Consider the following 27821-nt stretch of genomic DNA (forward strand, 5'->3'; position numbering starts at 1 on the left):
CACATGAGTGGTGCAAGACGCGCCTACACTTGCTTGTTTTCGTGTTAAGTAGAGTTGTTTACTGTACTTTACTACAATATATGAAAAACACTCTGCATTAAAACGGTGGTTCCACAGTGTTTAGGAAGATGTTCATCGCTTCACATACCTTCAGGGAACTAGAGGGCAGCACATAACTGCTAAACCTAAAGCTACCTAAAGCCGGTGTGCTCATTTCTCTCGGTGCAGCGGCTTCTGTAAGGTCCGTGATTGTAGTAATTTTTGTTGTGTGAGCTGTGTACCGGAGAAATTTTGATTCATCATGCCGCTGGAGAACCTGGAAGATGAGAGCCTGGAGAAGAATCCCAACCTCGAGTTGGCGCAGATAAAGTTTGTGCTCGCCCATCATGAGCCCAGGTAACGACAAGCTGAAGCAGGATCTTATGTCAGCGATCACTGAGCACAGTAAGGAAGCTTCATCAAAGTCGCGGTGGTCAGCTTCGTACTCTTTTCGCCCGCCACCTCTCTGATTCACTCCCAAGAAAATAAATCTTGTGGACTATTCGTGAGCTCTAGCGATACTGTGAATGGTTATTACGATTGCTAGTAAGTTTCGCGTCGTGCTGTGACCGTTCTCATTGCCAAAGTTGAAGGCGTACTTCGGTAAACGATTAGGAAAAAAAAAAAAAAAAAAATGTTGCTTCAAAGAACAACCGCAGCTTCATATCGCCTAGCGTGCAGTTAATGTTGTACAGTTGGTTCTAACTTGTGTTTGTTTTCTCGTCGATGCTATTTGTAGTTGACGCACGCCATGAGAACCGCGATATGTTGCAATGACTCAGCTATAAACTCAAGCGTGTGCAGACGCCACATTTTGCTCGGACGTTCGTTGGGATGTGTTACTTCAAGTAACACATTTTAAAGTAAGATCTTTGAAAACCGTGTAGACGCCGCCGGCCAACCTGTTGCTCACTTACGTGCATCTCCAGTCCTGTTACGCCAATGCTGCAAGTTTGTTTGAAACAAGAGAACTCTGAAGTGCATGACATTTGGAAGTATTTAGCAAGCATTTTTGCAGCCTTACTAGATATAGTTACGGAACATAACCGCTTGCTTGTTTATCATGGTGGTTTGTAGCGAAAAAAGAAAAGGAATTCAAGCAGTGAGTTATAATGAAGTTTGTGGTAAAAAACAAAGGAATGACTCTTTGCGGCAGAGTAAACAACTTTGAAGTTAGGTTGTTTGTAAGTTGACTTCAGCAAATGAAACAGTTGCAACTCATCTTTAGTTGGATATAAATTGAAGACACACCAAGTCATTGTAATGCTTTCATGGATATCAAACTCCTTAGAAAATGTGCAGTCTCACCCAGGAGATGGCTCGTGCTGCTTCGTGATCATTAACCCCACAAACTTTTTGGTGGCATGTTGGTCCACATACTAAGAAAAATTCTTGGCTCACCCCCATCAAACATATTGCCTTACAGCTTATGTTGCTGAACACTACCTTAACACAAAGACGCAGAAACAAGAGGTGAACTTGTACAGAGTTCTATTAGCACTGACTGCTGCGTGGTTTTGCAAGACATGAAAGCTGCGGACATCAATTGGTAAAATAGATTCACACAGCTGACCTGCGACCGCTTGGGTGATATCACTGCATGGAGTAGTGTAGGTCTTGGAACACGCAGTCATGCATACACTTTTCTGCAGATGACCAAATAGTAAAGAGTTTTGGCCTGTTTCCAACTGTTCGCTTATAGTATGATTTAATGGACAATTATTTTTCAGAAGAAATGATTTTTTGAAACAGGCAGCAGCATATGAAGTGCAGAATCCTACAAAAAAGTGGTGCTCTTGTTGTCTAAAAAAGAAGCGTAGTATTTATTAATTTATTAGTTCCTCAAAGGGCCTTGGGTGTGGGGTTTTATAATACCCCAGTCAGATGAGCAATATTAGTGACACTTCGAGCAAGTGCACGTAGCCATCACTCACAGGCTGTCAGAGGGAAAGGTTTCATGACACTTGCTATGGAGAGCACTTGCCAGCGAGTAAGCTTGAGGAACTCACTTCACTGCGTTGAAGTGTGTAGCCTCGATAGCAATGCATCAAGAATCAATAAATAAACGCTCGCAGCAGAGTTGGCACTAACTATAAGGCCACTCTTTCGTGATTTCCAATGTTACAAGTGTCTTTGTGACTTAAGCGAAGCCAAGAAAGCTTGAAATGTTCATTTTCGACGGATTGTGCCATTTTGACCCTGTGGATTTTGTATATTTTCCTTGCTTATATATAAATAGGCTCAAAACAAATAGACGTGTTAATGGGTTTACAGTATCTCTATTTTTGATGGTGGAGTTTCTTGTAAATGAGTATCTTTTCATAATAAAACAGTAAACTGTTTCTAAAACTGAAAATGCCGAGAATTATATCAACCCCTATGACTTCATAGATCGTGATTGTCATCAATCCCGAATGACACGTCGTTTTGCCGTCTAGCACCATGCCGCCGAAGTGACACTCGGCTAGGTGAAGTGCACTCGCTCGAAGTATCACTAAATTTGCTCATCGGACTTGGGTATAAGAGGGATGGGCGAGTTACATCAGTAAAGTATGCAATCTATGGCAGCCTTGAAACGATGTGGATTGTAGTGGAGCACGGTGTTGGTGGAAATGCCATTTCAATCCTCGGCAGTCTTCACAAAAAAGGAATGAAGATGCACGGTATACTGAGCAAGTGGAGGGTACACAGCTTTTTCATGGCTTATAAGACAAGATAGATGATAAGTTAACAATGGCTGAAGTACAAGGAGAAGAATCATAAAATTTGTGATAAACATACAGTATAAAAACACGACGCCTTACATCTAGGTTAGGAATTCCTGCTTTTGTAAGGTTCATGGCCGTCTGAGAAAGGAGAAAGGTAATTCCAGTCGGGGCACACATGAGCTTTTAATCACCCTGAATCAGATCGCAACTCTGGGAACAAGAAGCCTTTAATGCAGCAGCATTGCCAGTCTTAAAGGGGCACTAAATACAAAAATTGTTTGGGCTGCATTAGTAAACTCCTTTTCTACAATGCTATAAAAGCTCCTCTTACCAGGAGAAGAGCCTTAGGTAGCCAGAAAAACCGGCCATGGTTGCGTAGTGGCATTGGCGTTGTGCTGCTAAGCACGAGGTTGCCAGTTCAAATCCCGGCCGTAAGTGCACCGTGCGTCGGGTGCTCATTAAGGAACCCCAGGTGGTCAAAATTAATTCAGAGTCCCCCACTACGGCGTGCCTCATAATCAGATCGGGGTTACGGCACGTAATACTCCAGAATTTATAATTAATTAATTTGGTTTGCCAGAAGAAACGCAAAAATGAAATATGGGTGGGGACATCACCTTGGAACTTCTTGCACTGGCTCGCTGTAATATCATGGATTGTGATGGTGTTTGCTCGGGCCTAGTTAATTGTTTATTGGTGAAGTACTACATTGTGTATGCTAAAGGAGCCAGACTTAACCTAGCAATCTTCGGAAACATTTAGTGCACCACAATAACACAGATGAGGCAAAGTAGTTTAAAAAAACCGTGACGTCACACTGACACAGCAGCAGTGTGGTTTCGAAGCAAAAATTTAACAATTCAACTTTGGCTGCCACTTTCTCTTCTAATAATCAATCTGTTACCAAGAAATTTATGAAAATTGAGCTTTTATAGAATACTTGATCGGTCTAAACAGATTTAGTGTTTCTCTTTAGTGCCCTTTAACAACAACGCAGACCTATGAGCAGGTGAAGACTCATTTCGGTGCTACGCGCTACACTACCAGGTTCAGTTTTGCTTCACTTCGTAGTGATGTCAAGTGCTTAGTGATGTGCATAGCGGAAGTGCATCAGAGCCCAAAATGCAGCATTACAGATAAAACGTGACCATCTGCGCTTGGGAAGCGAAGTAGAAGTGCAATGCCTGGAGGATGCTACAATGAGAAACCAATGTGAACATTGTATAGAAGCATAAGAACTGGGACACAGACAAAAAAAGAATGGACAATATGCTGCTTGTGCTTTTTGTGAATGGACGACGAGCTTTCTTGTGCTGCTATGTCATGACCATATTTTAACTTTTTCAGTTCTCTATTTGGTGTCAACAGTAATGTGAAGCCCTCACACATGTCAGATCTTTTATACGAGCTTCTGGGGACTTAGCTGCTATCATGTTGGCAATTTCGGTGAAATAGTTGGGATGACATGGAAGGGTGCTGCTCAGTCTGATAACGGAGCAAGAGAAAGGATAGAATTTAAATAGAATTGTTAAGTTATTCTGTGCCAGGTGCCTTTTCACATTTTTAACTCATGAAAAAATCCTAATCAATGCTGCTACATGTTTCACCGCAGTGTTGGTAAAAGGGAAACCATAGTATGGCAACTCACACGATGCTCTACCACTTACCACACTGATCTAAAGCTGATGTAATTGCAAAGCTCATTTGCCTACCCTCCTTTCTTCTTTTTTTTTTTTCCATATTCCGGCAGCCATTGTGAAGTTCAGTTAATCTACTGCCAACAGCCTCCCCTCTCATATTTTTTTTGATAACTCTAAATTAAATATGAATAGTACTGCTTGCTTATATGAATAGGATTTATGATTGCAGTTCAGTTTCAGCAGCTCCCCACTGTACTCATACTGGAGGCTGAAACTTTGAGCCCAGCACGAACACAGATTATGTTGCAATGATTGGTGGAGAGGGAATTAACAGGCATAACATTGATAGATAGAGAGCTGCATAGATAACGAGAAGGAGCAGTTGGGCAGGACACGATTAGGTCTTCAGACCAGGCACTCATTAGAGGATCAGGGGGGTTACAGTAATGGAAAGGAAACATTGTCAGTTGGTAGTGTCAGAGACATAGTTGTAAAATTGAGAGATCACTATTGGAGTTAAGAAGACTGGCAGTGAAGAAGGCATTCTTTTTACCTTGATCTTTCTATCATAATCAGTATGCTCTTACAAATGTCTCTGATCTAAGGGCAAATGTTTATTTGTTTCAAAACCAAGAATTCTGGTTCATTGCCTTTTGCTGAACTGTATATGGACAGCAGATGTTGTCTCGCAATGTTGATACATTGTCTCGCTTCTTAAACACATTTCGAAGTAGAGGCATATTACTGGAAGCCTGCTGCGCATGCGGTAGATTTTTGTTTTCTTCGACTCCAAGAAGGGAGTCAGTCAAGTGACTATTGTTGTTTTGAGAAATACATATGGGCTTCGGCATCTTTCTTCAAAGCAACTGCTGTTCTGTACTCTTTGATACGTCCAGTAAGAATGATTAAGTAGTTTCTGATTTGCAACTAGCAGGTTATGCCATTTAAATTTTTTGACGTTTTTAGGAACAGTGAATTCAGGTATATGTGCTTTGCCTTTTTTGTTGTCTGCCTTGTACCTAGGAGGGCTTGGACACTTTCTTCGCGCAAAGTGTTTTGCTTTCTGCCCGATACTGCCCACATCTACAGAATGTGAATAGAGAGAAATTGAAAATTGAAATTTATGCTTAGCGGCACACCTTTATCTGCAGACATGGCACCCTTCTACGAGGAGACGTGTGCTGACCTAGGCTGGCCCGTGGACCAGCGCCTTTTGAACAACATGAAAACAGCCAATGCGACCGAGATTGCAAAGCTTGACTCGGCTATTGAGGATGCCGAGAAGAACCTGAGTGAGACGGAGGTCCGTGAGGCCCACTTAGCCAAGGCCGAGTACCTGAGCCGCATTGGCGACAAGGTACGTGGTTAGAATTGTGCAGGAATTTCACTTTGCTGGTGCAGCGCCTCCTCTATTTCTTCAATGCCAGTGCAATCGCTCGCTCCGCAATGGGAGCCGCTGGTCTGCCTTAGTTCAGTAAGTTGCCGCTATGTGACACTACCCAGAGGGTACGACTGCTTGCATCACGCGTGCGCCGAAACGCGCGCCGCTGCCGTTCAGGAGGAGATGCGGTAGACGCTTCACGCGTCTGTCAGGATTACGTCCTCTCACTTCCGTCAGTGAGGCGCCACCCAGAGGGTACTCTCCCCCACGACCGTAAAGCAGGCGTGAACGCTAGCTGACGGGGGAGAGTCTGAAAGGGCTATCAGAGAGGGTGTTGAACTGCTGGATCGGCCGCATCTGGCTGGCATTGAAGAAATAGAGGAGGGGCTGGCTGGTGCAATTGCAAAAGAAAACATAAATTTGCACTGTATGGAGCAAAACATTTGCATGTTAATGTGTGGACAAACACATTGTGTTCAATAGCCGTGTTTACATGGATAATGGTAGAAGCATATTGGATAATGGTGGAAGTATATTGTATCAATTTACCGTATCGCATATGCCCATGAGCCATCGTTAATGTGAATGCGCATTTTCCATTCCAACAAGGTACTGCCACCTAGTGTCGTATTTAAATGTTGGCTCTCTCACTCTGCTACCAATAAGCCTGCTTTTGCTGTCGCGTTGTGAAATTCACCGAAAGTAGCTGCAGGTTGTCGGCTACATTCCACCATTTGTCAGCGTGGACGAATTTACACGACGTTTATTTTGCTGAACTTACGGTATTGTATCAGGATGTTAAGTTTTCACAGTGTGTCTGCAACTGTTGGCATGTCCTGTGGTGGCTGAGCACTGCCGTCCTGGCTTCTATCTTCGCCAACTGGACCTGGCAGCATTAACACTGCAAACCAAATAACTCGACAGTCTCAATCTCATTTATTATTGAAAAAGAACTTTTTCATTGTGCATAATGTTTGCACGAGTAAAAAGAAATTGCGTGTGGCCTGCTTCATCAGCCGCCATTTTTGTTTTGATGTCCTAAATTGCAACAGCGGCTGTGGCCGGTTAGTTGGCCGGTGGTGTCATCCCGCAGCAAATGTGTACCCATAATTCCCGATCCGATACGGTTCTGCTTACATGGGCTGCTGAAATGCGCATTTTTCAACTACAACTACCCCTGATTGGCGCATTTGATGGGATGCGCCTTCCTAGCAAATTGTACCTCGTTTGCATGAGATGCGATACGCTTGAAAGTTGATACAATACGCTGCCGTCACGTTCACGTAAATGTAGCTAGCATTTCACACACGTTTATGTAAATGTGGTTAGTATGTTCATATATAATAAGTTACACATCATCCTATACATTAATTTCTGTTCAACTGTGGTGGTGGCGCTGTGGCAACTGCGTTTTGCTGCTGAGCGTGACGTCACGGGTTCTTGTCCCAGTCGCTGCTACCGTGTTTTGATATAAATGAAATACAATATCGCTCCTGGTGTATTTATGGCATCTTCAACAAGTCGCACCGAAGCACGCCGAGGAGCCCTGGTGTGATGATGATTAGAGGAAACGGCGCACCGGTGCAATTTGTCGAGGATGCGAATAGATTTTGGTGCACATTCAAGAGCCTCAGGTGGTCAAAATTAACCCAGAGCCTCGCCGCTTTGGTGTCTCTCATAGCTATAAAACAGTACCAGGGGCGCAGACAGCAGTAAGAAAGAACGGGACAGTGTGCTATTACACAACTGTGTTTTAATTGTTACCGCACCAACTTGCCCAGCTGTCCTTACTTTTGTCTCTCAGCCCCAGTGTTGCTATGGAGTGTTAAACCTCACGAGTCAATAAATTTCCTTTCAACAAAACACTTTAGAACATATCGTAAGTAAGCACTGGTTAAGGCTGCCATAGGCATTGTTTTACCATTGTGTGGAAGACTGAAAAACGGCCCAGGCACATGAGGATACTTTTATATCCAGGCTGTTGCATTGGCTTTCTGCTGCTGCTTTTCCAGCAAAAAATTCAAAAAGGAAGGCTTGGTGCTTCAGTTTCTCTGACCAACTTTCTTCCGACAAAAAAAATTACGATAACTTCACCTTTCTAAGCTAATTCGGTGAAATTCTTAATAAACCCCTGTCACACGGGCACTCGAAAGTCTTTTCAGCAAAAAGACTTCTCCCGAAAAAGAGTTTGGCCCGTAGACACACGACAGGGAGCGATCTCTTTTTCAGAAGCGGTCTTTTCTGGAAGCGGAGTTCGTCAATCTGCTTTACGACTAAAAGGGGTAGCCTCGAAACCAGTGAGCACCAGCAATGATTATGTATTAAAGAAAATAAGAAAATGCACATTTTTCTGTCGCCTTGGCTCATCATAAAAAATAATTTTATGGCTCGCAGAAGGTGTAGTAAACCCAGTAACGCCAGAAAAAGAAGCCCAATGTTGCCAGACAAGCATGTGTACTTCGCTAGTTCTGCAAACGCTCTTTAAACTACTACAATATATCTTTACATTAATGTTTCTTAATCTGGCATTGTTAAATTTATTTAAAAACGTGTAATACAATAAGTTTTCACTTTATATTTCGAGATACATCAGTGTATTTTGGCCAATTTTGTTTCGAACGCTAGCACCACGCTTTCGATAAAGACCGCTTGCGTAAGAGAGTTTTTGCGTGCTCGTGTGACAGAGGTATTACATTCCTAAAGGATAGCCATGACAAATACGGGATTTTCAGTGCTATAGGAGGGGCCCCAAGTGCAAAAGAACTCTCAGGGGGGCCTCCTAATCTAAAGCCTGCGGAGTGAAGTACAGGTGTAGACAAAAGTAATCGGAACATGAGCCTTGTGGCCTGTATCCCAGTGCATCTCTAGCAGCCTAGAAATTGCATACACATGCACGCAGGCTGGCACTTGTAGCCAGTTTGCACCTCTCAGTCTCTTTCTTTACTCAGGGAACGCAGCGTCATTCGCAGCATCTGTGGCTGAACAGTCGCTAGCCTGGTGGTGCTGATAGTCTATGTCACAGGGGTGTGTCTTTTCGTTCGCACTCGTACATACAGGAGTCAGTGGTCAACAGGTAGTAATACTAGTAAATACAAATCTGGCAAACACAGAGTCAAATGAAATTCAAACAAGTAATACAACAGCTAAACCGACTTGTACAGCAACACAATATTAATATATATAACATCAAAAAAAGAGGGGGAGGGGTTTACACTGCACAATGTGTTCATACAAGTGAAAAAGAAACAAGAGCATGTTTTTTTAGCATTAACTGAAGTGCAGCAAAGCCATATAATTAGAAAAGTATAATGACGGATCGGCAGATATTCAATATTTCGCAGTACCATGTGTAACGTTAAGTTTGTAGGCAATGGGAGGTTTCTGGTATGCCACAGTCGCAGGGTTATGAACTTCAGCCCTTCCTACCTGGCTTTCCATTTGCTAGGGTTTGCTTCCAAGAAGCAGTTGCTGTTGCAAGGCTGTGCACGTGTTGAACGTACATTCTGTTTGCAGGAGGCAGCATTGACGCAGTTGCGCAAGACGTATGACAAGACGGTATCACTGGGCCACCGATTAGACCTGCTGTTCCATCTGATTCGTCTGGGGCTGTTTTACTTGGACCACGACCTTATCACCCGCAACATTGACAAAGCCAAGAGGCAAGCACTGTGTTCCTCAGCTCCTCCTGTCTGCTTTTGTCGACTGATTTTCCTGTTTCATTCTAGCTGAGGCATCGTTAACCCTTCGAGGGCCGAGTTTCTTTCGCAAGAGCTGTGTCCTTGTGGTCAATTTATTTATTGCCGTTTCCTGTACAGTCAAACCCACTTATAACAATCCCAGATGTTGGTTATAACTATTAAGCTATATCACTATCTATTGGTTATAACGACCACATTTCAGTGCATTTACGGTTTTCGGACCCTGCCTCTTGAAACTGCTTCCAGATATAAAGAACGCTTTTTAAATCTCTGTGCTGTTACAACGAATGCTTCGAACCTGTTCACTGTAAACAGAATGTGCACGCGAAGTACGTAAGTGTAGAAGCGCGACCAAACTGGGTGCACGGCAGTGCGCGCTCTGTTCCAATCCAACCACGATGATAATACAGCCTTCAAGATGAGCAAGCGACCACTACGCATGGATTTTGGAAGCCGCAAAGAAAGTCCCTCGCTATCAAGGCACGCCTCCAGGGAGGCATACAGCATAAACAGCACGGCTTGGGGTGTGCACTGGCGCACGCACCAGTGCAATATCAGATGCCATGACGGCGGCACTCTCGTTTTTGCCAATGTGGCACCACGTAATGTCGGCACTACGTTCAATATGCCTATTTCAGCTATTTGGAATGACCCATCTATGTCCTTCCACTGTGGGAACAATGGCCGCTCAAGCATTCCTGTCGTTACTGTAGCTATTCACGTGGCCTGAGTCGCTAGGAATGCTGCACCATGCACTGACGCCATGCAATGTTGCAAAGGATTGGCTGTTACACCGTTGTCAGAAAATCACGGTTTGGTGATGCTTCCTTTACCCATTGCCAATTGCTGAGAATGGCTTACGGTGATGTTCTACGTTTCAAACATGACACTTTTTTTTTTGCCCATAGTGACATAGATAACGTAATTTTACGGCTCTTGTGTGGCTGATGCGGAGTCATATTTCCAAGACCACGATTGCCTTTCGTGGAATGGCGGCATGCTGCAGTAGTTACCAAAGGTTATGCTTCTGGCCAACTAGAACGCTTCACTCTTTTGTGTAGAATACAGTCATGTCCCGGTGGTAGTAAAATATATCACAAGCTCTGGAATATAAAATGGTACAGTAAAGCCTAGTTAATTTGGCCCCCTTAATTCGGATAATTAGGCGTTTCCACTCCCTCCCTTCAAAAATGTACATAGCGCTATGGCAGGAAACCATCGTTAATTAGGTGCAAGATTGCGTGCGCTCTTGTTAATTCGGACTGGAGGCGAGCCAAGAACGGCGCTGGTCCATAATCGCGTTGACAACGACCGCGATTTTGTCCACAGTCGTTGTGGCTGCGGAAAACGGTAGTTTTGTTTTGAACTTGGTGCGTGAGTCGCCCGCGTGCCTTCAGCACCGCAAGGTTGCCATCCATGATCACGTCGATAGCGACCGTGGTTTCGTCCGCAGCGGTTGTGGCAAACGGTAGTTTCATTTTGTCTCGGTGCAAAGCTGTCGAGGATGAAGAGCACTGGCTACATTGCAATTGACGGACGATCTGTTCGCAATCAGCTTACTGGCGAAAAATTATTGGGATGTGCGTGCAATACTGAAAAGCACGTCTCAGGGTGAAGGCTCGCGTCGCGACTGTGCTGCAAGAGCCAGTCGTCACGAGATGACGAGAATTGCAGCTTCCGCACTGCTTTTGTGCAAAATAGAAACTAAATTTGCTCATTCATTCAGCAAGTAAAAGCGTGTTGACGTATTAAGTATTTATTTGTTGTTTTATTGAAAATACAAAATGCGACGATTCGGATGATTTGGCTATTTTTTTTACTCCCTTAACATCCAAATTAACGAGGTTTTACTGTACCTGCACTTGCAGTTTCGAAATGACAGGCAATTGGAACCAGGCGTCGTATTGAAATAGCTTTGCGACGCTGCGTTTCATTTTTTAGATGGACGTTTCTAATGGAAATTTGCAGCTAGGTGCGGGAATACACGGGGAACAAAAATGACACCGAAAATCTGGTTTTTAAACCAAAGTGCTGCTGAACTGTAAGTGCTGATGCAAGCTTCAATGCGGTTACATCTTGAGAGTCCATATATAGTGAACTACAGTCCATGCCCGTTACAACAGATCTGCATACAACCTACATTGGGATATAGCAGACTATTCTCACTGAGCTTGGTCTGCCTATATTGTCATTGCAACCAAGTCCACTTTTAACGGACCCAGCTATAACGGGCTATCGCCTACAACAGACAAATTTTTCAGCAAATTTTGTCGACATGGTGTAATACAACATATTTGCTGCAGCGATGCGTGTGTGCAGCAGTGCACTGCACACAACTAGATTTCCGGCCACTTGGGGAATTTGTGAAAATGCACTTTTTCTTTAAGCAGTGAATATACTAGTGACAAGCTTCCCACAACGGTGTGCCGTGCATCGCCTGCCGGCGAAGAGCTTTTGTGTCAATCATGCAAGTTGACCACTGCCACCCACCATTGTCGGCTCAGTGGTGAGCGGCGCTAACCAGCTTTGAAGCGAAGCTATAGCATACGGCTCTTCAAAAACACAAGCTGACAATCGCAAAATGAACCGTTTGGGTGCGCTTTATTTCTCATCACATCAGTTTGCACAAAAAAGAAGATATGCTGCTATTTGCGGCGTCCAGACTGCAAGGCGCGTGATGTGGTCAAGCAGCATCATATTTTTCTTGTCATCCCAGGGAAAACGTGTTAGAGGGGCACTACTGTATACATAATATTTGGTTCTCAAAAAAAAAAAAATTCAATTGCAAGTATGGCACATGTTTTGCATCCCGATTCTTTGACCTTGCTAAGTCGCATTGGCTCAACTACGATAGATACCAAATCTCCCACCTACGTGTCTTTCTGCGAGTTGAAGAGAGATCGCTGCAACAAAGTTTGTTTGTGTACTCTGTACAGCCTGATCGAGGAGGGCGGTGACTGGGACCGAAGGAACCGGCTCAAAGTGTACCAGGGCCTCTACAGTCTGGCAGTGCGCGACTTCAAGGCGGCTGCGGCGTCCTTCCTGGACACGGTGTCCACGTTCACCTGCTACGAGCTGATGGATTACCAGCGTTTTGTTACCTACACTGTGCTCGCTAGCATCATCGCCCTGCCACGCATTGAGCTCCGTGAAAAGGTAACTGCCGCACTTATTTATTTATTTTGAAATACTGTAAGCCTTATACAGGCTGATGCAGCAGAGGGCATACGAAATGTGCATTGCTAGATACAATAATGCACTAGAAAAAAAAAAAAACCTGGAAGAGTAATAAAAATGACAATTGAGACACTGTGGTGCAATTATAGTGAAGAGTTCCACATTCCTATATTAATGCCACAGTGGCAATAACAGGGAAGGAGCAAGAGCGAAGGAGAGAGAGTGCGCTAATAATAAACTGAAATTACACTGTAACGACAAACAACAACAACAAAAATTTATATCGCCTCATGAACGAAAAGAAAGAAAAAAATTCAAGGGGGCACCTAGTTATCCTTACGTGGATCATTGCAAAAGCGTTGCGACCACCAAAGGTCGAGGGTTCGGGTGCCTTAATTAACTTTATCTTAATTGTGCTTTAATTAACACCAGAGCTTGTGGATTCAAGTGCTGTAATTAACTCTATCCTAATTAAACCTGTGCCTTTATTAACTCTACCTTAATTAATTGTGCCTCGATTAACTTCACCTTAATTAGCACCAAAGGTCGTGGGTTCGAGTGTCGTAATGAAATCTATCTTAATTAAACCTGCCTTAATTAACTTTGCCTTAATTGATTTCATCAACTGCCTCGATTGGCTCACTTATGTCTTTTGGACTTTTTAGACCATCTCGGGGTCACGCCAATGGTGGATTTCCCACCTCATCCCACCCCACCGTATAATGCTTTCGCATTGAAGAACTATATATTATGGGTGCACTTAGGCATCTGGTCGTCTTATCGTGCACTACGATTGGTGACAACCTATGAAGGAGGCAGTGTCAAATGCATCGCTATCCAAACCTAGAAGATAACTTTTATAAAAGTGCCAGGCCAATACATGACCCGTGAAGGAGCGAGAGATTCTGGGATACGCTGTCTGCTGGCTGTTTCCTGTTCGAGTCAGCGCAGCCGCCACCACCGCTTCGCCGTTGAAGCCTATTGATGCGCTTGCTGTCCGGCTTTGTCACACTTGAAAATTACCCGGTTGCAGGCGCCTAGCAAAACCATGGTCGGCAGTGCAGCCGTTGGCTGCTCAAATTCAGGCGTTAAAGGTAAACGCATCTAACTACTGCCTTGCAGCATCCCTTGCCGAGTCAGCTGTGCACAAGCATTAGAGGCATGGCTGCCACTTCCAAAACTAACAAGGCAGAGACCATCAGTGAACAAAAAGAAAATGAATGTACTACAGCGCCACTTATCAGGGGGCGATGAGCTGTGTAAGGGCTGACATGGAATGATTCCCAAGATATTTCTTTCTCTAACATTGACTCAAGCAACCAGAACTATTTCAGTACTCGCATGCACATATAGAAGTATTATGAAACATGGTTTTATGGTGGAAATTTAAACGGGACGCAGTGAATACATACGTAATACTCGTAACCAACTAGCTCGCCTCAGTTCCTTGAACACAGATAGAGGTAATGCGTAGCCTGTAATATGTCGGCGATACAGCCATTGTTGACAAAAAAGTGAAAGCTTCCAACTACATACCACTTGAAATGAACCTCGAGTTTCGACCGAGAAATGTCGTTGACTGCGCGCAACGTTTTCAAACGTTTTCAGCACCTCATTTTCTAATTACTCTAGCTGCGCCGTTGCCGACGATATCGGTTGCAGCGACGACCACAGAGCAGCATTTACCAGACCGCTGTAGCCATCGCCTCAGCACCCGATTTTCTAAGTAATGCTTCTATACGCTTGATAAATTATCGGATAAAGATAACTTTTTCATCTGTCTGACTGACCCGCAGACAGAGCAGTCAGTGAAGGTGCGTCCAAGCAGCGGCAAATGTCGTATCGGTACATCGAAGCAGCGGCAATCCCTATCAAAAACAAAAAAGGCTGCCGAAACGAAAACCAAAGTTCATTCAGAATAAAAGCATATCCTTACCTTTCATGGCTTGTCATCGTCGCGCCCAGAGTGAACCATGAATGGTACGACATTGCTGGTCGACAGAGTGGACGCAAAGCTTCGCACGACTGACAGTTGAAACCGTGCAGAAAAACAGGTGCACCGTGCATGCCGTGCCGCCGATGCTACCGCATCGTCCGTCGAACCGGAAGCTGCCAGTAGACGGCACGCCTCACAATTCCCTGCAATTGCTCGTTTTACCGGTCACCTATTACATTTGCTGATTTCCATGACAATTTTGGCTTTTTTCAATGTGAGCATCCATCTGGAAGGGTGCTTTGGATCGCAGAGAGCAGGTGCGGTGCAGATTAAAGGACAGGGAATTGGCTGAATTCTTGTGTTTTCACCAAATATAGGGATTAGGGGTACATAATAGTTCTCTTTGAGACCGAATCATAAGGCAAAACAAATGGTGCCAGAAGCAAATCAAATACTTTTCAAATATATTTGAATAATGAATATATTTGAATTTTCACGAATAGTATGAAAAGTTGTTGACACCTTAGTAGACTCACAATGTTAACAAGCTTTGGTCATTACATTGCGAAGTATGAAGCATCGTTTATTAAAAGCAGAAATAAAGCATTATGAACAAATAAGCAGCTCGCTTGCATACTCGGGTCTCTTATCATACTTCTGCTCAAATTTAAGGTTTGAGCACAACTGGTGGTTTAAGATATTGGAAAACTATTCGTAAAATACTCGTCTTTAGTAGTAGTGACTACAGTCCTCTTCATTTAATAAATTTGTTTCAGTAGTTCGAACCCTGCTTTTCAGGTTTCAAAGTAAGAAATTAGTAGGCCCCCAAATCTAAGACTCACCAGATCTTGTAGTTTGTGAGATGTACCAGATTTTGTAAGAAAAGAGCATGCCTCTCCAATCTTTTGCAATCAGAAAAAGGTGAAACCTGCACAATTTAATTTCACAATATGTTAAATTATTTGTGCTTCATGTCTGTTGTCACTGTCAGACGGCTCTTAATCGCTGTCTGTAGACTAAAGTATATACCGTATTTACACGATTGTAGGTCGACCCATTTTTTCAAATTTGGCAATCCAAAGTTGGGGGGTCGACTTAGAATCGAAACCGAACCGTGTACCGCTAGTAACGGCAAGAGAAACGAGAAATCAGGGGTGCTACGGCGTGGTTACAACTTTGCACCTACGTTTTTATGGTTACGGTAGAAGCGTAGCGTAATAATTTACTGTATTGCATACATTTTGATTGCGCGCACCACGCGCGCACGGCTCTTGTGGGAGCATCGATCATGGAAGAGCCGCCGTTTAGGGGGTATTGGTAGATGGCGGAAGAGCTGCCGTTTGGGGGGTATTGGTAGCTGGTGGAAGAGCCGCAGTTAGGGGGTATTGGTAGTTGGCGGAAGAGCCGTCATTTGGGGGGTATTAGTAGTTGGCGGAAGAGCTTTTCTTTGAGATACGATTGTTTTCGACGGCTGCGCGCATCTGTCACTTCTGCTGTTGTGCTGAATTGTCGCGCCTGTCATGAGTGCCAAGAACTTTCGGCGCTCGTTCTCAGCAGCGTTCAAACGGGCTGCTATCCTCCATGTTGAGGAAACTAACAACTGCGCAGCGGAACGCAAGTCTGGAGTCAGTGAACGTGTGGTGCGGCAGTGGCGGATTGAGCGCGAGAAAATTTGGCCTCACTGGTTACTGTGTGCGGGTGGGTCCTCTCTGCGTGGGGGGCTGTACCGCGCGATGTCGTGGTGCGGTCGTTCGCGAACTGTGGACTCGCTTTTGATGACGACGTGCTGTGGGACCGCAGCAGCTATGACGGCAGCAGTACCAGTGAGGTCAACTCTAGTGACGATGAGTAGTCTTAGCAACCCCATCAATAAATTTCCCTTCTGTGAAATGCACTCGCGTGGTTTTTCTCCCCCCCCCCCCCCCCATTTTTTTTTTTTTTTTGAGACATGCAATTTTGGGGGGTCGACCTACATTCGAGTCGACTTACAATCGTGTAAATACGGTATCATCCTCCGTGGAGCCTTGGACTAGCCACTTCCTCAGTTCGGCCTGCAGTACGCACGTCAACAAAATGACATCATTATGAAGTGCAGCTATGTCGTTGTTACCTGAACATTTAAAATAACCTAACTACTATTTAATGAATTTTCATAATCAAGTGGTGCATTTTCGTTTCCAACTTGCACAAAAACATGTTGTGTCATTATCTTGCAGTGACATTGGCCATGATGCTGGCTCTGACTTATAACCTGTTGCCATGCAACTCTGCAAACGTATTTCATAAGTTTCGTATCCGATTATAATTTGCAAACCTATTTTCTTGAAAAAGAAAAGGTGTGCGTTACAGTCAGGTAGGTATGGTATGTTCTGGATAGTATTCATTTAATTATCAGCACGTTTTTATGCCTCCGGGAGCTCACATTTAGGGTAAAAACGAACTACAGCCACTAGCAGCCACAGCAAATTCAAGGTCTCTAAAGGTTTAAGGTCTCGAAACTGCACAATGGGTTGTGAGGGACGCTGTAGTGAAGGGCTCCAGATTAACATTGACTATCGGGGTTTTCAACATGTGCCTGATGTCCATGTGAATCTTACTGTTTGTAAGATCAGCACGTTCATAGGAACGTTCACTGTGTGCAGGTTGTGATGGGTTCCGAGATCCTTGAAGTTCTGCATGGTGTTCCTGACATCAGCGAGTATCTGTTCTCCCTCTACCGGTGTCAATATTCGATCTTCTTCAAGAAGCTTGGTGAGCCACTTATGATCCTGTTGTTTTTAAGTGTGTTCTTGCCTTACAGGTACCATGGAATATGTGGAGTCGTGGAAGTAGGCATTTTCACACTAAAGGGCTTTGGACATTGCAAACAGACAAGTGCATTGCGTAGCTCATGCGGTGGCAATTGTGTCTGCAAAGTATCAAATGGCTGCATGGCATGAAAACAACTGAAGTTTCTGAGAGAAGCCCACGTGCCCTTCCTCCTGAGGGAGCCTCACTTCCTGCCAGAGTCAAGACACACATAGATTCCTGTCATCCTGCAACATCACCGATTATGGCATGTGACCTCGGTAAATCATCCAATGCAGAACACTCTATACTGCCACTGGGAGGGCACCATGCAGCGAGAAAAGTAAGAGAAAAAGAACAAAAACAAAGACAAAAAGAGGCAAGGGTTATGACACAAACGTGACACTTCCCGGGGCTGGGAGAAGGCAGGGAAGAAATGTCGCTTGCGGACGATAGTCAAGGTAGAAGGAGAGAGTCCTTAGTTGTCAGTGAATCGCGTCTCCTAACAGCGTGGCAACGCGACATTTCAATTTCTCGTATCTCCTCTAATAATGATGCAATTCTAGCGATAAAACGCTCCCTAACTGGCGCAATACAACGTGCAGTGTATAGCCAACATTTGCTGTGCGGTCTGGTGAGGGGATCATTTAGTTGCCCTGCACACGATGGCCGACCCTCCCCTCTCACAGCACATTTGAACTGAAGGCAGACTTGGAAGAAGCGAGGGTGTAGTAAGGAAGAGGTGGTGGCCAGGGTATGACAGCATTGAATGTGAGCGGTGGCCACCTCGTCGAATACCTCTAAGAATAGTGCAAAATCCCTGTAATGTGTCATGTTTATAGGTTGGCAACTTACCTTATTTACTCGAATGTAACACAAGGGTCGACATTCCAGTCACGCGAAAAAAAAAAAGAAAACTGTGAATGTAATGCAAGAAGTACGGGAAAAGAATGGTACTTTTGTTCATGGAACCACAATTCGGAAACAAGTTCTCTTCACTCATCATTGTCGTCTGAGGAGGAGATAGAGCTTTCCTTGGGTGGTATTCTCAGGCGATTCACTTTCTTGGGCAATCACTCAGACGAATATGCCAAACTGTCAAGATTGAATTGACGTGGCACTTTTGTTTGACCATTCTTTGCCAGGTAGCTATAAAAGGCACCTGTTTCATGCTGCATGTCGTGTCAAATTATACCCCACCCCACCCCGTCACTGCACGGGGTCCCCCATCAATTCCACCGGTCCACAAGGGGTCCCGACACATCCATGGCTGAGAACCACTGGTCTATGGTATACAGCATACTTTTTTAGGCACACAACAGCCTCATAGTGTACGTAACAATATTTGTTATATTTTTATTTATTAAAAAAATTTATAAGTGTTTGTCTCAAGCCAACACTCATAACTTTATTTGCCTCATCATAACGAGACTATTTTTGGCACCAATATAGAGGTGAGCCCTTGAGCTGTGCAATGAGCCAAAACTAATCAGATCCAGTGAATCCTCGGAGCACAGTGATCAAATAACCAAAACCTATGCTCTTGCAATCCACATGCCTTACTATGAAAGGGAGCCATATCATAACTTACAGCACTACTTTACTTGTTGTGGTTTTTTGCACACCCAACGATGTGAGAAACAGGTGTGCAAAGTTTCACTAAAAGTATCTTTATTAACAAAAAAGGTACGCTTGTTCGCATATGGAAGAATTGCAAAAAGTTGGTTTTGAGAAAATAAATGAAAAAGATTTCAAAGAACTGCATCGTGTACAGAAGACATGCAGGAAAGCTAAAATCCCCCGTATTTGTAGCGTGTCTCATACTGAGTGTTTCTTGTCTGCTTTTGCTCGTGTGGCGCCTCGAATTATTTTCTAGCTTGTTCTGCAGCCTCAGTACTGTGACGCCGTGTCCGCCGCGCACTGTCACTTCTGTGTTGATTGCCAGCAAAAATTTGTTTTCATCACTGCTCGGCTCTGAACTACACCATACTATGGCTGCTAGTATGAAAGAGAAGAAGGCAATGTGTAAACACCACTAAACAAGACAATCCGCTGCTCCTTTGATGTCCGCACAGAACCTCCACAACGTAAACATGTTTCAAATGTAGAGCGTCCCCGTTGTCAGAGTTAATGTTTGTTAAAAATGAAAACATGCTTAAAATGTCCTTAGCGCATAATTCCTTCTTTACACATAATATGAACGTGCAATAACACACAAAAAAAGCGCAGAATTAGGGCACCTCTATGTTTCACACGAAAACGGGCAGTTTCAGTTTCGGTTCCGCAGGGGCTAGGTTGGGTTACATTTGTTGCTAAATCTTTTGAACGGAATAACATAGGAACAAAATTGTTTGCTACAAAATGCTCCTTGGTGAATTGCACATCTGACTAAACAAAACTCACAAAAATTTTCACTCTGAAAAAAAAATTGAGTTTTCAACTTGGCCTCATACCTTAAAAACCGCGGGATTTAGAATATTTGTTTTAAAATGGCCAATTTTGCTGTTATGCGTATGTAACATCGAGGGTTGAGTTCAAGCAATGAAAATCATGAAAAAAAGTCTCGTTACAATCGAATAAATACGCTAAGCGGACTCTCGCAGCCGCATTCTCAATGTGTGTGCTCGTACTCATGAGTGGGTATGCCAGTGTGTGGTTGTATTGCATTCCAATAAACAGCAAAAAGTAATATGCTACACAATGTGTATCACGCTGATGAGGACAACACCACAGCGAAGAATAAGACGGGTCAAACATGATCGTGGTGTTTGTTGTGTTGGTGGTGTTGTCTTTATTAGTGCGATACAAATTATTGTTTATGATGAACCAACTAGCAGTCAGACTGTGCACATTGTTGTGCAATGGAAGCATGTTTTCATGCATTGTTATGCAGTAGAATCTCGATAATTCTACGCACATGATTTGCGCAAGATATCGGAATCTGTTTAGTTTTCTTTGCAGCAAAGCAACTTTGTATTGAGCGAGCAAGGGCATGCATCCGTTTGATGTTTTGAAATTGGTGCTTCCAAATGTGTTCAGAAAGCTAGTATTTACATATCAGCTGTAAGTATTGAAATGGTGAGTAATAATCACAACCTAATTAAAAACACAATATGCTAACACACACACACACACACACACACACACACACACACGTACACACACACGCGCGCGCACGTACACGCGCACGCACGCACGCGCGCACACACACACACACACACACACACACACACACACAGACACAGACAGACAGACAGACAGAGAGAGAGAGAGAGAGAGAGATGAGCAAAACGAGAACAAGGTGAGAGCAGGAGCCAACGTTTAGACAAGTGGACTTGTCTTCTTCAAGGCGACATATACATACATGCATGCATGCATGCATACATACATGCACATACATATATACATACAGCGTATTTACATTCATCCACCTAGAAGGCTTTGCATTCTTTATGATGTGGCGCATGATAGCTGGGACACCCTGTATAGTGCAGTGTGATTTCCCAGTCATCCGCTTTCTTCGCAAAGGCAACCTCTATAAGGCTGTTGCATATTTTCCAGGTGCAGCTTGATCTCACTACTCTGGTTGTTGTGTGTGTTGCAGCGCACGTGGAACAGCTTCTTCAGCGGGACCGACTGTGGGCTCCTCATGTTCGCTTCTATGTGCGCGAGATGCGCATCCTGGCCTACAGTCAGCTTCTGGAGTCCTACCGCAGCCTGACCCTGCAGTACATGGCCAATGCCTTTGGCGTTACTGTTGCCTTCATCGACCAGTGAGTATTCTCTCAAGACAGCTGTGCATCCAACTACTGAATTGATACGAACATACATTTAACGGTGGTCTGGCATTGTTCTCAAATGTTGTCTCTTGTATGTTACCCCTAATTTACCTACTATTGCCCTTAATTATGTGCTGTTAGTCCTTAATTTATGACAAAACAGATGCTCAAAATACTGCATGCATGTTTTTTATAATACCAGAGCAGTATCGCTGCAAAGCAGTATCATCCGTCCAATTTGAAAGCTGCCTCTCTTAGTAGAACATTAAGACATTGTCCTGCTGGAGTGCTCCACTTTTGTATCTGGGATGCTCTTTGCTGGTTCATCATTAGGGAACCCTACTTTCTTTAAGCTAGCTGTAAACATGATGTACAGTCAAATCCGATCATAGCGAACCTGGATAAAGTGAATTTTTTCCTCTATATCGAACAAGCGAAACTTACTGACCCACAGTCGTGTAAGAAAACTCACTCATAACAAACTGTGCATTAGATGTCACGAACTTGGGGCATCTGCCGATGTGTTACTCTGGTACTGTGCCGACATTGAAGGAACTTGCGCAGCAATCTTGCGCATTGAGAATTACATTCTTTGTGACGCTGAGGAACACTTCAAGGCACAGGAATAAATTACTCCAAATTACATGTAGTTTTCTTTTCAATGAATAATATTCCTTCTTAACTTCATTTCTCTGCTAGAGAACAAATTCATACATAACGAATGCATCAAAAAATCTTAAGTTTGTTATAGGCGACCTTGGATATATCGAATTACCCGATATACAATCGAATCTCGTTAATTCAAACACGCTTAATTTGGACTGCACGTTTATTCGAACTGACGATGCGGTCCCGTCAAAGTTATGTGTATTTCAATAAGCGAAAACGCTCGGTAATTCGAACGCAAAAGCATTTGCGACGGTTAATTCGAACATACCGCGGACTGACAATACTCTCAGCAGTGTGCCAAATAACGCGGCGACGCCTCCGACCGGCATTGCTTCGACACCGCCACAGAGCAAAAGCTTAGGAGAGACCTCTTAAGGCAGCGGCGGAGGCCCAGTCCGGCCAACGAAACTGCCCACGCTGGCAAACGCTCGCTTCCTGATAACGACAGACAACGAAACTTCAGGATGTGGGTTAAGCTGGCGCCGGGCCGGTTGGACGGGCGGCGCTGGCACCCACGCTGGGAAACGCTCGCTTCCCGTTAACGGCAGAAAACGTAACTTCAGGGAAGCGGGCTAATCTACGCTGGCTGGCTGTACCGGCGGCACCGGCATGCCGGCAGGCGCGCACGGAGACAGTCAAAGGGGAGGGAGCTGAGAGAGAGGGTGAGGGGAGCCACCGAAGCGGCGGAGTTGCTGAGGCCAAATCCGCTTCCCTGCCGCCCTCCTCCCTCCCCTTCAACAGTCTCCGCCGCGCGTGCGCCCGTCGCCTATCCGGCGCCGTCCGCTCCCTGAAGTTTCATTCGCTGCCGCTATCGGAAACCGAGCGTTGGCCGGCGTATATTTCACGACTCGCACCATTCGTGCATCATGCTATGGTGCTCGAATACTTCAAAAATACACCCTTTCTTTAATTCGAAGTTCTTTTAATTTTTGTCTCCAGGACCCATGTGCCCCCTTAATTGTAACAAATTTCCGGGCGCCCTTCGAGTTCGAATTATCGAGATTCGACTGTATCAAACTATTTTAACGCATAAGCCTGCTCATTATAACTGGGTGCGACTGAATGAATATATTGCAGCCTCATTCAGCAAATGTAGAGACGAAAGTGTTTTGGAACGTCATTGGAGTCCAGAGGGTGTAGTGTTTGTCTAAATTATTGACATATCATTGTTCTTGCCACTGGATCTAGGCAGGGCATTGTAGTGATCCTTGAAACCCTTAAAAACCTTTGAATGTGAACTGGCCATTTTCAAGGCTCTCCCTGAAGTTTCCGGAATGCTTAATAATCCTTGAATTTCGCTTTGAGTTAAGCCTATTGGATTTTATTTGAGTATCTGGCCACAAGGTTTATGCATGGCGAAGAGTCAACCCGATTCAATTCCATTAGCAACATTGTGGTAGGGAGTCATCTTGTTTACGGCGCCTGGCAATGATTTATATGAAAAAGGCATAGCGAGCAGTTCAGTACAATGAAGAGAATGTTTGCTTGTCGTTTAAGACTGTGTTTTGTTTTCAAGCTGTCAGGCATCATCCTTGAAAATGCTTTGTCAGGGCTTCAGAAATTCTTGAAACCTACTGAATTTTATCCACAAAATGTCATATAACCTTGTTTTACATCGTCATTTTGCTGGCAAAATTATTGCGGATTTCTGCATTGAGGAACCCTTTCACAGATGGTAAAATGTACTTGAAATTTTATAAATAGCCATCGGATATTTCTCAAAAATACAGTAGAACCCCGCTGTTACGTTCCCGGGTGCTGCGTTTTTCCGGCTGTTACGTCGTTTTCGGCCGGTCCCGGCACAGCTCCCATAGAACCCAATGCATTGGTAACCCCGCTGTTACGTCGCAACTGTGGGACCGTTCCTGCATCATACGTTGCGAACTGCCACACCGCGCCGGCCCGAGCGGCCATTTTGACTTTTCATGTCGCTCGGCTTGGTTGCTTGACGATGGCATTGGCCACCCAAAGTGCTGGGGGCGACATTTATTACGTATTTTCGGTTTCCGCCAGCAAAAGTATGGCCTTTGATATCCGCTTTTGCTATCTAAAGATGATGCCTATGACGCGTTGCGGCCCTAAAATTGTTTTTGGCTCATAGATGTTCCGTATAAAGTTCAAAGGCGATAACGCCGTCGCCGCGCGCCGTATGCTTTCTTTCGCGCGCGAGACGCAGTCGTCGGCTCCCCTCGCACGCTTTCACTCGCACATACAGCATACGGCGCGCGGCGACGTATGCTGTATGTGCGAGTGAAAGCTTGCGAGGGAAGCCGCGTGGCCGTATGCTGAATGTGCGAGTGAAAGGTTGCGAGGGGAGCCGACGACCGCGTCTCGCGCGCGAAGGAAAAGCAGAGAGGAAGCGCGCCTCCTTCGGTTGCACTCGAGGCACCAGCGAGGGAGGGGGGGGAGCGGGCAGCGTTGTGCTCTGGCATCATACTGCGCGGCGGCGCGCGCGGTCCCGCCTGCCATATCTTGAAAGCGATCTGCGTGGGGGCAGATTCTACGCAGTGTAGGTGCGTCGGCGGCTCGTGGCTTTGTGCGTGCTATGTGTTCTCGGCGCTCAGTTTGGGTTGAAGCGATAGACAACAGCACGAAGGTCACTTCGCTCGCTTCTGCAGCGACGCTTAACTGCGCGTGTCCGCGCTCATCGAGTGTGATGTGTTCATGTTTGCCTGTGGGCGCTGACACCATGTTTGTTAATTAGTTAATAACCGAATGTTTACAAGTTTATACAGACGATAAAACTACTATTCTTTGTATAGCTCATCGCAATCGATACTTCGGCTGTCGGACGAAACTACTTTTTGTCGCACGTAAGAATTAAAATAATATTGTGTGCAGTTCCACTCTACTTCCATTTCTCAGTTTTTCCTGTTTCCTGGCTCTTGCGTTTCCCGGCTCTTACGTTATTTTTTTACGGTCCCGTAAAAAACGTAACAGCGGGGTTCTACTGTATACGACATGACATTTACTTATTGTCCATATGTACGTGCTACAGTGTGTATGCTTGTTTATGCATCATATTTTGATTATTTTTAGCATTATAAAAATGAGCGGTAGCAACATGGTGGCACCTTTGCAGTTGCCATTTGTTTCGCCCAGCCTTTACTTTAGAGTTGGTATACTAACTCTATGACTGAGTGCCTCAGCTGCTGTTTCCCTAATTCCATGACCACTTCGTAGTTAGTTTTAGCTGAAGTCATGTATAATTTTGTCATTCTTGCTTACTCTGTCCACTGCGGTATACAGAGCATAGAGTCACGTACCACCTTTCTCACTTGCAGGGAGCTGGCACGGTTCATAGCCGCTGGGCGACTGCACTGCAAGATTGACAAGGTGGGCGAAGTGGTTGAAACCAACAGACCAGACAGCAAGAATTACCAGTATCAGGTGAGGGCGACTTGCCTGGCATCACAATGCACATTTGAAGGAACACTAAAGAAAAACACTAGATCAGTTTAGACTGATAAAGTTTCTTTCAAATCTCTATTTCAATTGACAGTAAGGTGTTGATTACTGGAATAAGAAATGAAAGCCAAATTCCAACTTTTTAATTTTGTGCCAGAACTGCGGTGCAGATACCGTGTTTACCCGATTCTAACGAGCCCCGGAATCTAATGCGCAACCCATTTTCACGGGTTTAGAATAAAATAAAAGTGCACCTGAATGTAACATACCCCCAATCTATAAAAGAAAAATATAGCATGCCCCCATGTTTCTAACGAGAAAAAAAAAAAAAAAAAGACGTGCAGAAATTACCTTCACAGAAGGGGAATTAAAAAGCAAAGGAGTATTTCATAATGAAAGCAGTGCATTGTTGTCGCCATTGGCACTTCGTTGGCCACAGATACCAAGCACAAAGGGGCAGGATTCTTGAACGATTTCTTTTAGAGGTATTACTACTATCGCTTTTGCGAGATTTTAAGTGACTTGCATAGGCCTTGTCGAAACATGCGGCTGACAGTGCTCCTGGCACTGTGTGCATATACCGTATAGACTCGTGTAAGGGCTGCACCTGTGGAAGGGCCGCACTCCCAACTTGGCAGCACGAAATTTGGGAAAAATTATATCCAATGGAAAAGCAATCACGTTCGGTGCCCCGATGCCGCGTGCGCACATGGTAGAATTTTCGCCCGTTGCCTACTTCCGCTTACTGCTACTAGACGGCGAGCGCTGCGCATTGACCTCTACAATGGTACATCCGGTGATTTGGGGTGTGCACAAGTCGCCGGCTGCGCCGGCACCATTTTGATCAAAAGATTCGGTCCCGTTTTAGGGCTGTACCTTGTCAAAATTGTGAAAAAAAGAAAGTGCTGTCCTTACATGGGTCTATACAATAGCGAGCTTGTCACAACATCAGAAACGCTGGCGGCTGTATACGCCGACGCATCCGGTGCCGAGTCACGTGGAATCTCGCAGAAGTGATAGCACCTCTGAAAGGGACCGTGAATACCACTCCAGGTCATAGGTGAGCACAAAATGAACCTGCAGCAACTTTCACGAAAACGTGCTCTGTTGCCACGACGGTGTGTCTGATGGCTCTGACGATGGGCTGTTGTTGCCAATGCCACGGATGCGGTTTGGGTTTCGTATCATATTGTAAAGCGCAGGCAATTTTTGGACCCGTTTTCTTGGAAAACAGGTACACATTAAATTCGGGTAATTACGGTACGTCAGTGTCACGTCGTAGATTTCAAAGTACTTTCTTTATGTGGGCCATTGTGGTTCAGTAAAAGTTCTTGAAACTTGCTCAGTTCAGTCTCTTCGACTCTTTAAGTATGCAGTGTAGTCCATATTTACCGATAAAAGATTGGCTAGGCTTGAGCGGGTGCCATCAAAGTCCACAATGTCACAGCAAGCTGGTGCAGGAACTTAAAGGCGGCAGTGCTACCTGTCTCTGTTTTTATTTATTTTTATTTTTACCTTCTTATCAAGCCACCTCTCATGGTAACCGCTGTATTCAGAAATGCAAGTTAGCTTGAAGCCCATGCTCGACTTGATTTAAAGGACTCCTGGCGCGAGCATGATCTGGAAGCTCATTGCGTTTTCTTCGGCACGTTCACAATAGGCGTCAATTAAATCAAGTCAAGCCCGGACTTGAAGCGAAGTTTCATTTCTAAATACGGGGGTGAGAGTGGCTTTTTTCTAATTGTAGAAGCACAATTTACTAATACAGCTGACACTAGTTTTTTTTAATGTCCCTTTAATCCCCCATTGTACGTGAGACAGTTCAGAAACCTCTGTTTAGTTTTCTGTTTTACTCATTTGAGCGTTTGCTAAAGCAAGCAGGTTTCTGAGGTTCCTTGGTGTTCATGCTCAAAGTGGTGCTGCAATATTTGAGCAGAGCTAATGAAGCTGCCTTGAATGGCTAGAAAATGCTGTTGTGGACATGCCAAATATTATTTTGCATTTCATAGAACAGCAGCATATAGCATAATATTGTAAACCATTATGAACACTATACAGGAAGCTGGGAAGTGTACTGTGTTGCAGGAATTCTGTGAACCACAAGTTGGGACTGGGTACTGTCTATGCCTTACTTCTCTTATTGATTTATGACTTGCAATGCGCAGAATGAAGCCTTAATCTCTTTTCTTTTTTCTTGCAGGCATGCATAAAGCAAGGAGACATCTTGTTGAACAGGATACAGAAGCTGAGCCGCGTAACCAACATCTAAGCTTAGCCTGTGAACGCAAATAAATGCTTTTGTGACTTCCACATTTACCTTGCACATAGCTGAAGGGAGCACAGCGTTGGACTGCCATGCCATTCGTAAAGCCTTTCATTTTGCTACATTTGTTTACAAAAATGTATACAACATCACACGGTCTAACCTCACTAATGAGCAATGAAGTTCACTCTTGAGTATGCCAACCTACACATTTTGCAGCAAAGCTGAAGTGCCGGTAGGTCCAGAAATTACTGTAACAGTAACTTCAGCAGCTCTTTAGCAGAAGATGCAGCCCTGCAGGAGGTATGTGGTATCACTAATGAAAATCTACATTTG

At 44.5% G+C, this 27821-nt stretch overlaps 2 protein-coding genes across 2 annotated transcripts in view; one reads left to right on the plus strand and one right to left on the minus strand.

The window, feature by feature from the left end:
• Positions 1-27821, minus strand: part of LOC119462752 (uncharacterized) — a 351136-nt gene that overhangs the window by 215858 nt on the left and 107457 nt on the right. The window lies entirely within an intron of this gene.
• LOC119461584 (26S proteasome non-ATPase regulatory subunit 6-like) lies at positions 234-27534 on the plus strand. Its single transcript, XM_037722937.2, is given in 9 exon segments — positions 234-390; positions 392-444; positions 5539-5744; positions 9282-9427; positions 12403-12622; positions 17222-17330; positions 20971-21139; positions 25099-25204; positions 27423-27534. Coding segments are annotated over 9 exon segments (1167 nt in total). The 5' UTR covers positions 234-301; the 3' UTR covers positions 27492-27534.

Source organism: Dermacentor silvarum, chromosome 8 (assembly GCF_013339745.2).
Source record: "Dermacentor silvarum isolate Dsil-2018 chromosome 8, BIME_Dsil_1.4, whole genome shotgun sequence".
Classification (NCBI taxonomy): Eukaryota; Metazoa; Arthropoda; class Arachnida; order Ixodida; family Ixodidae; genus Dermacentor; species Dermacentor silvarum.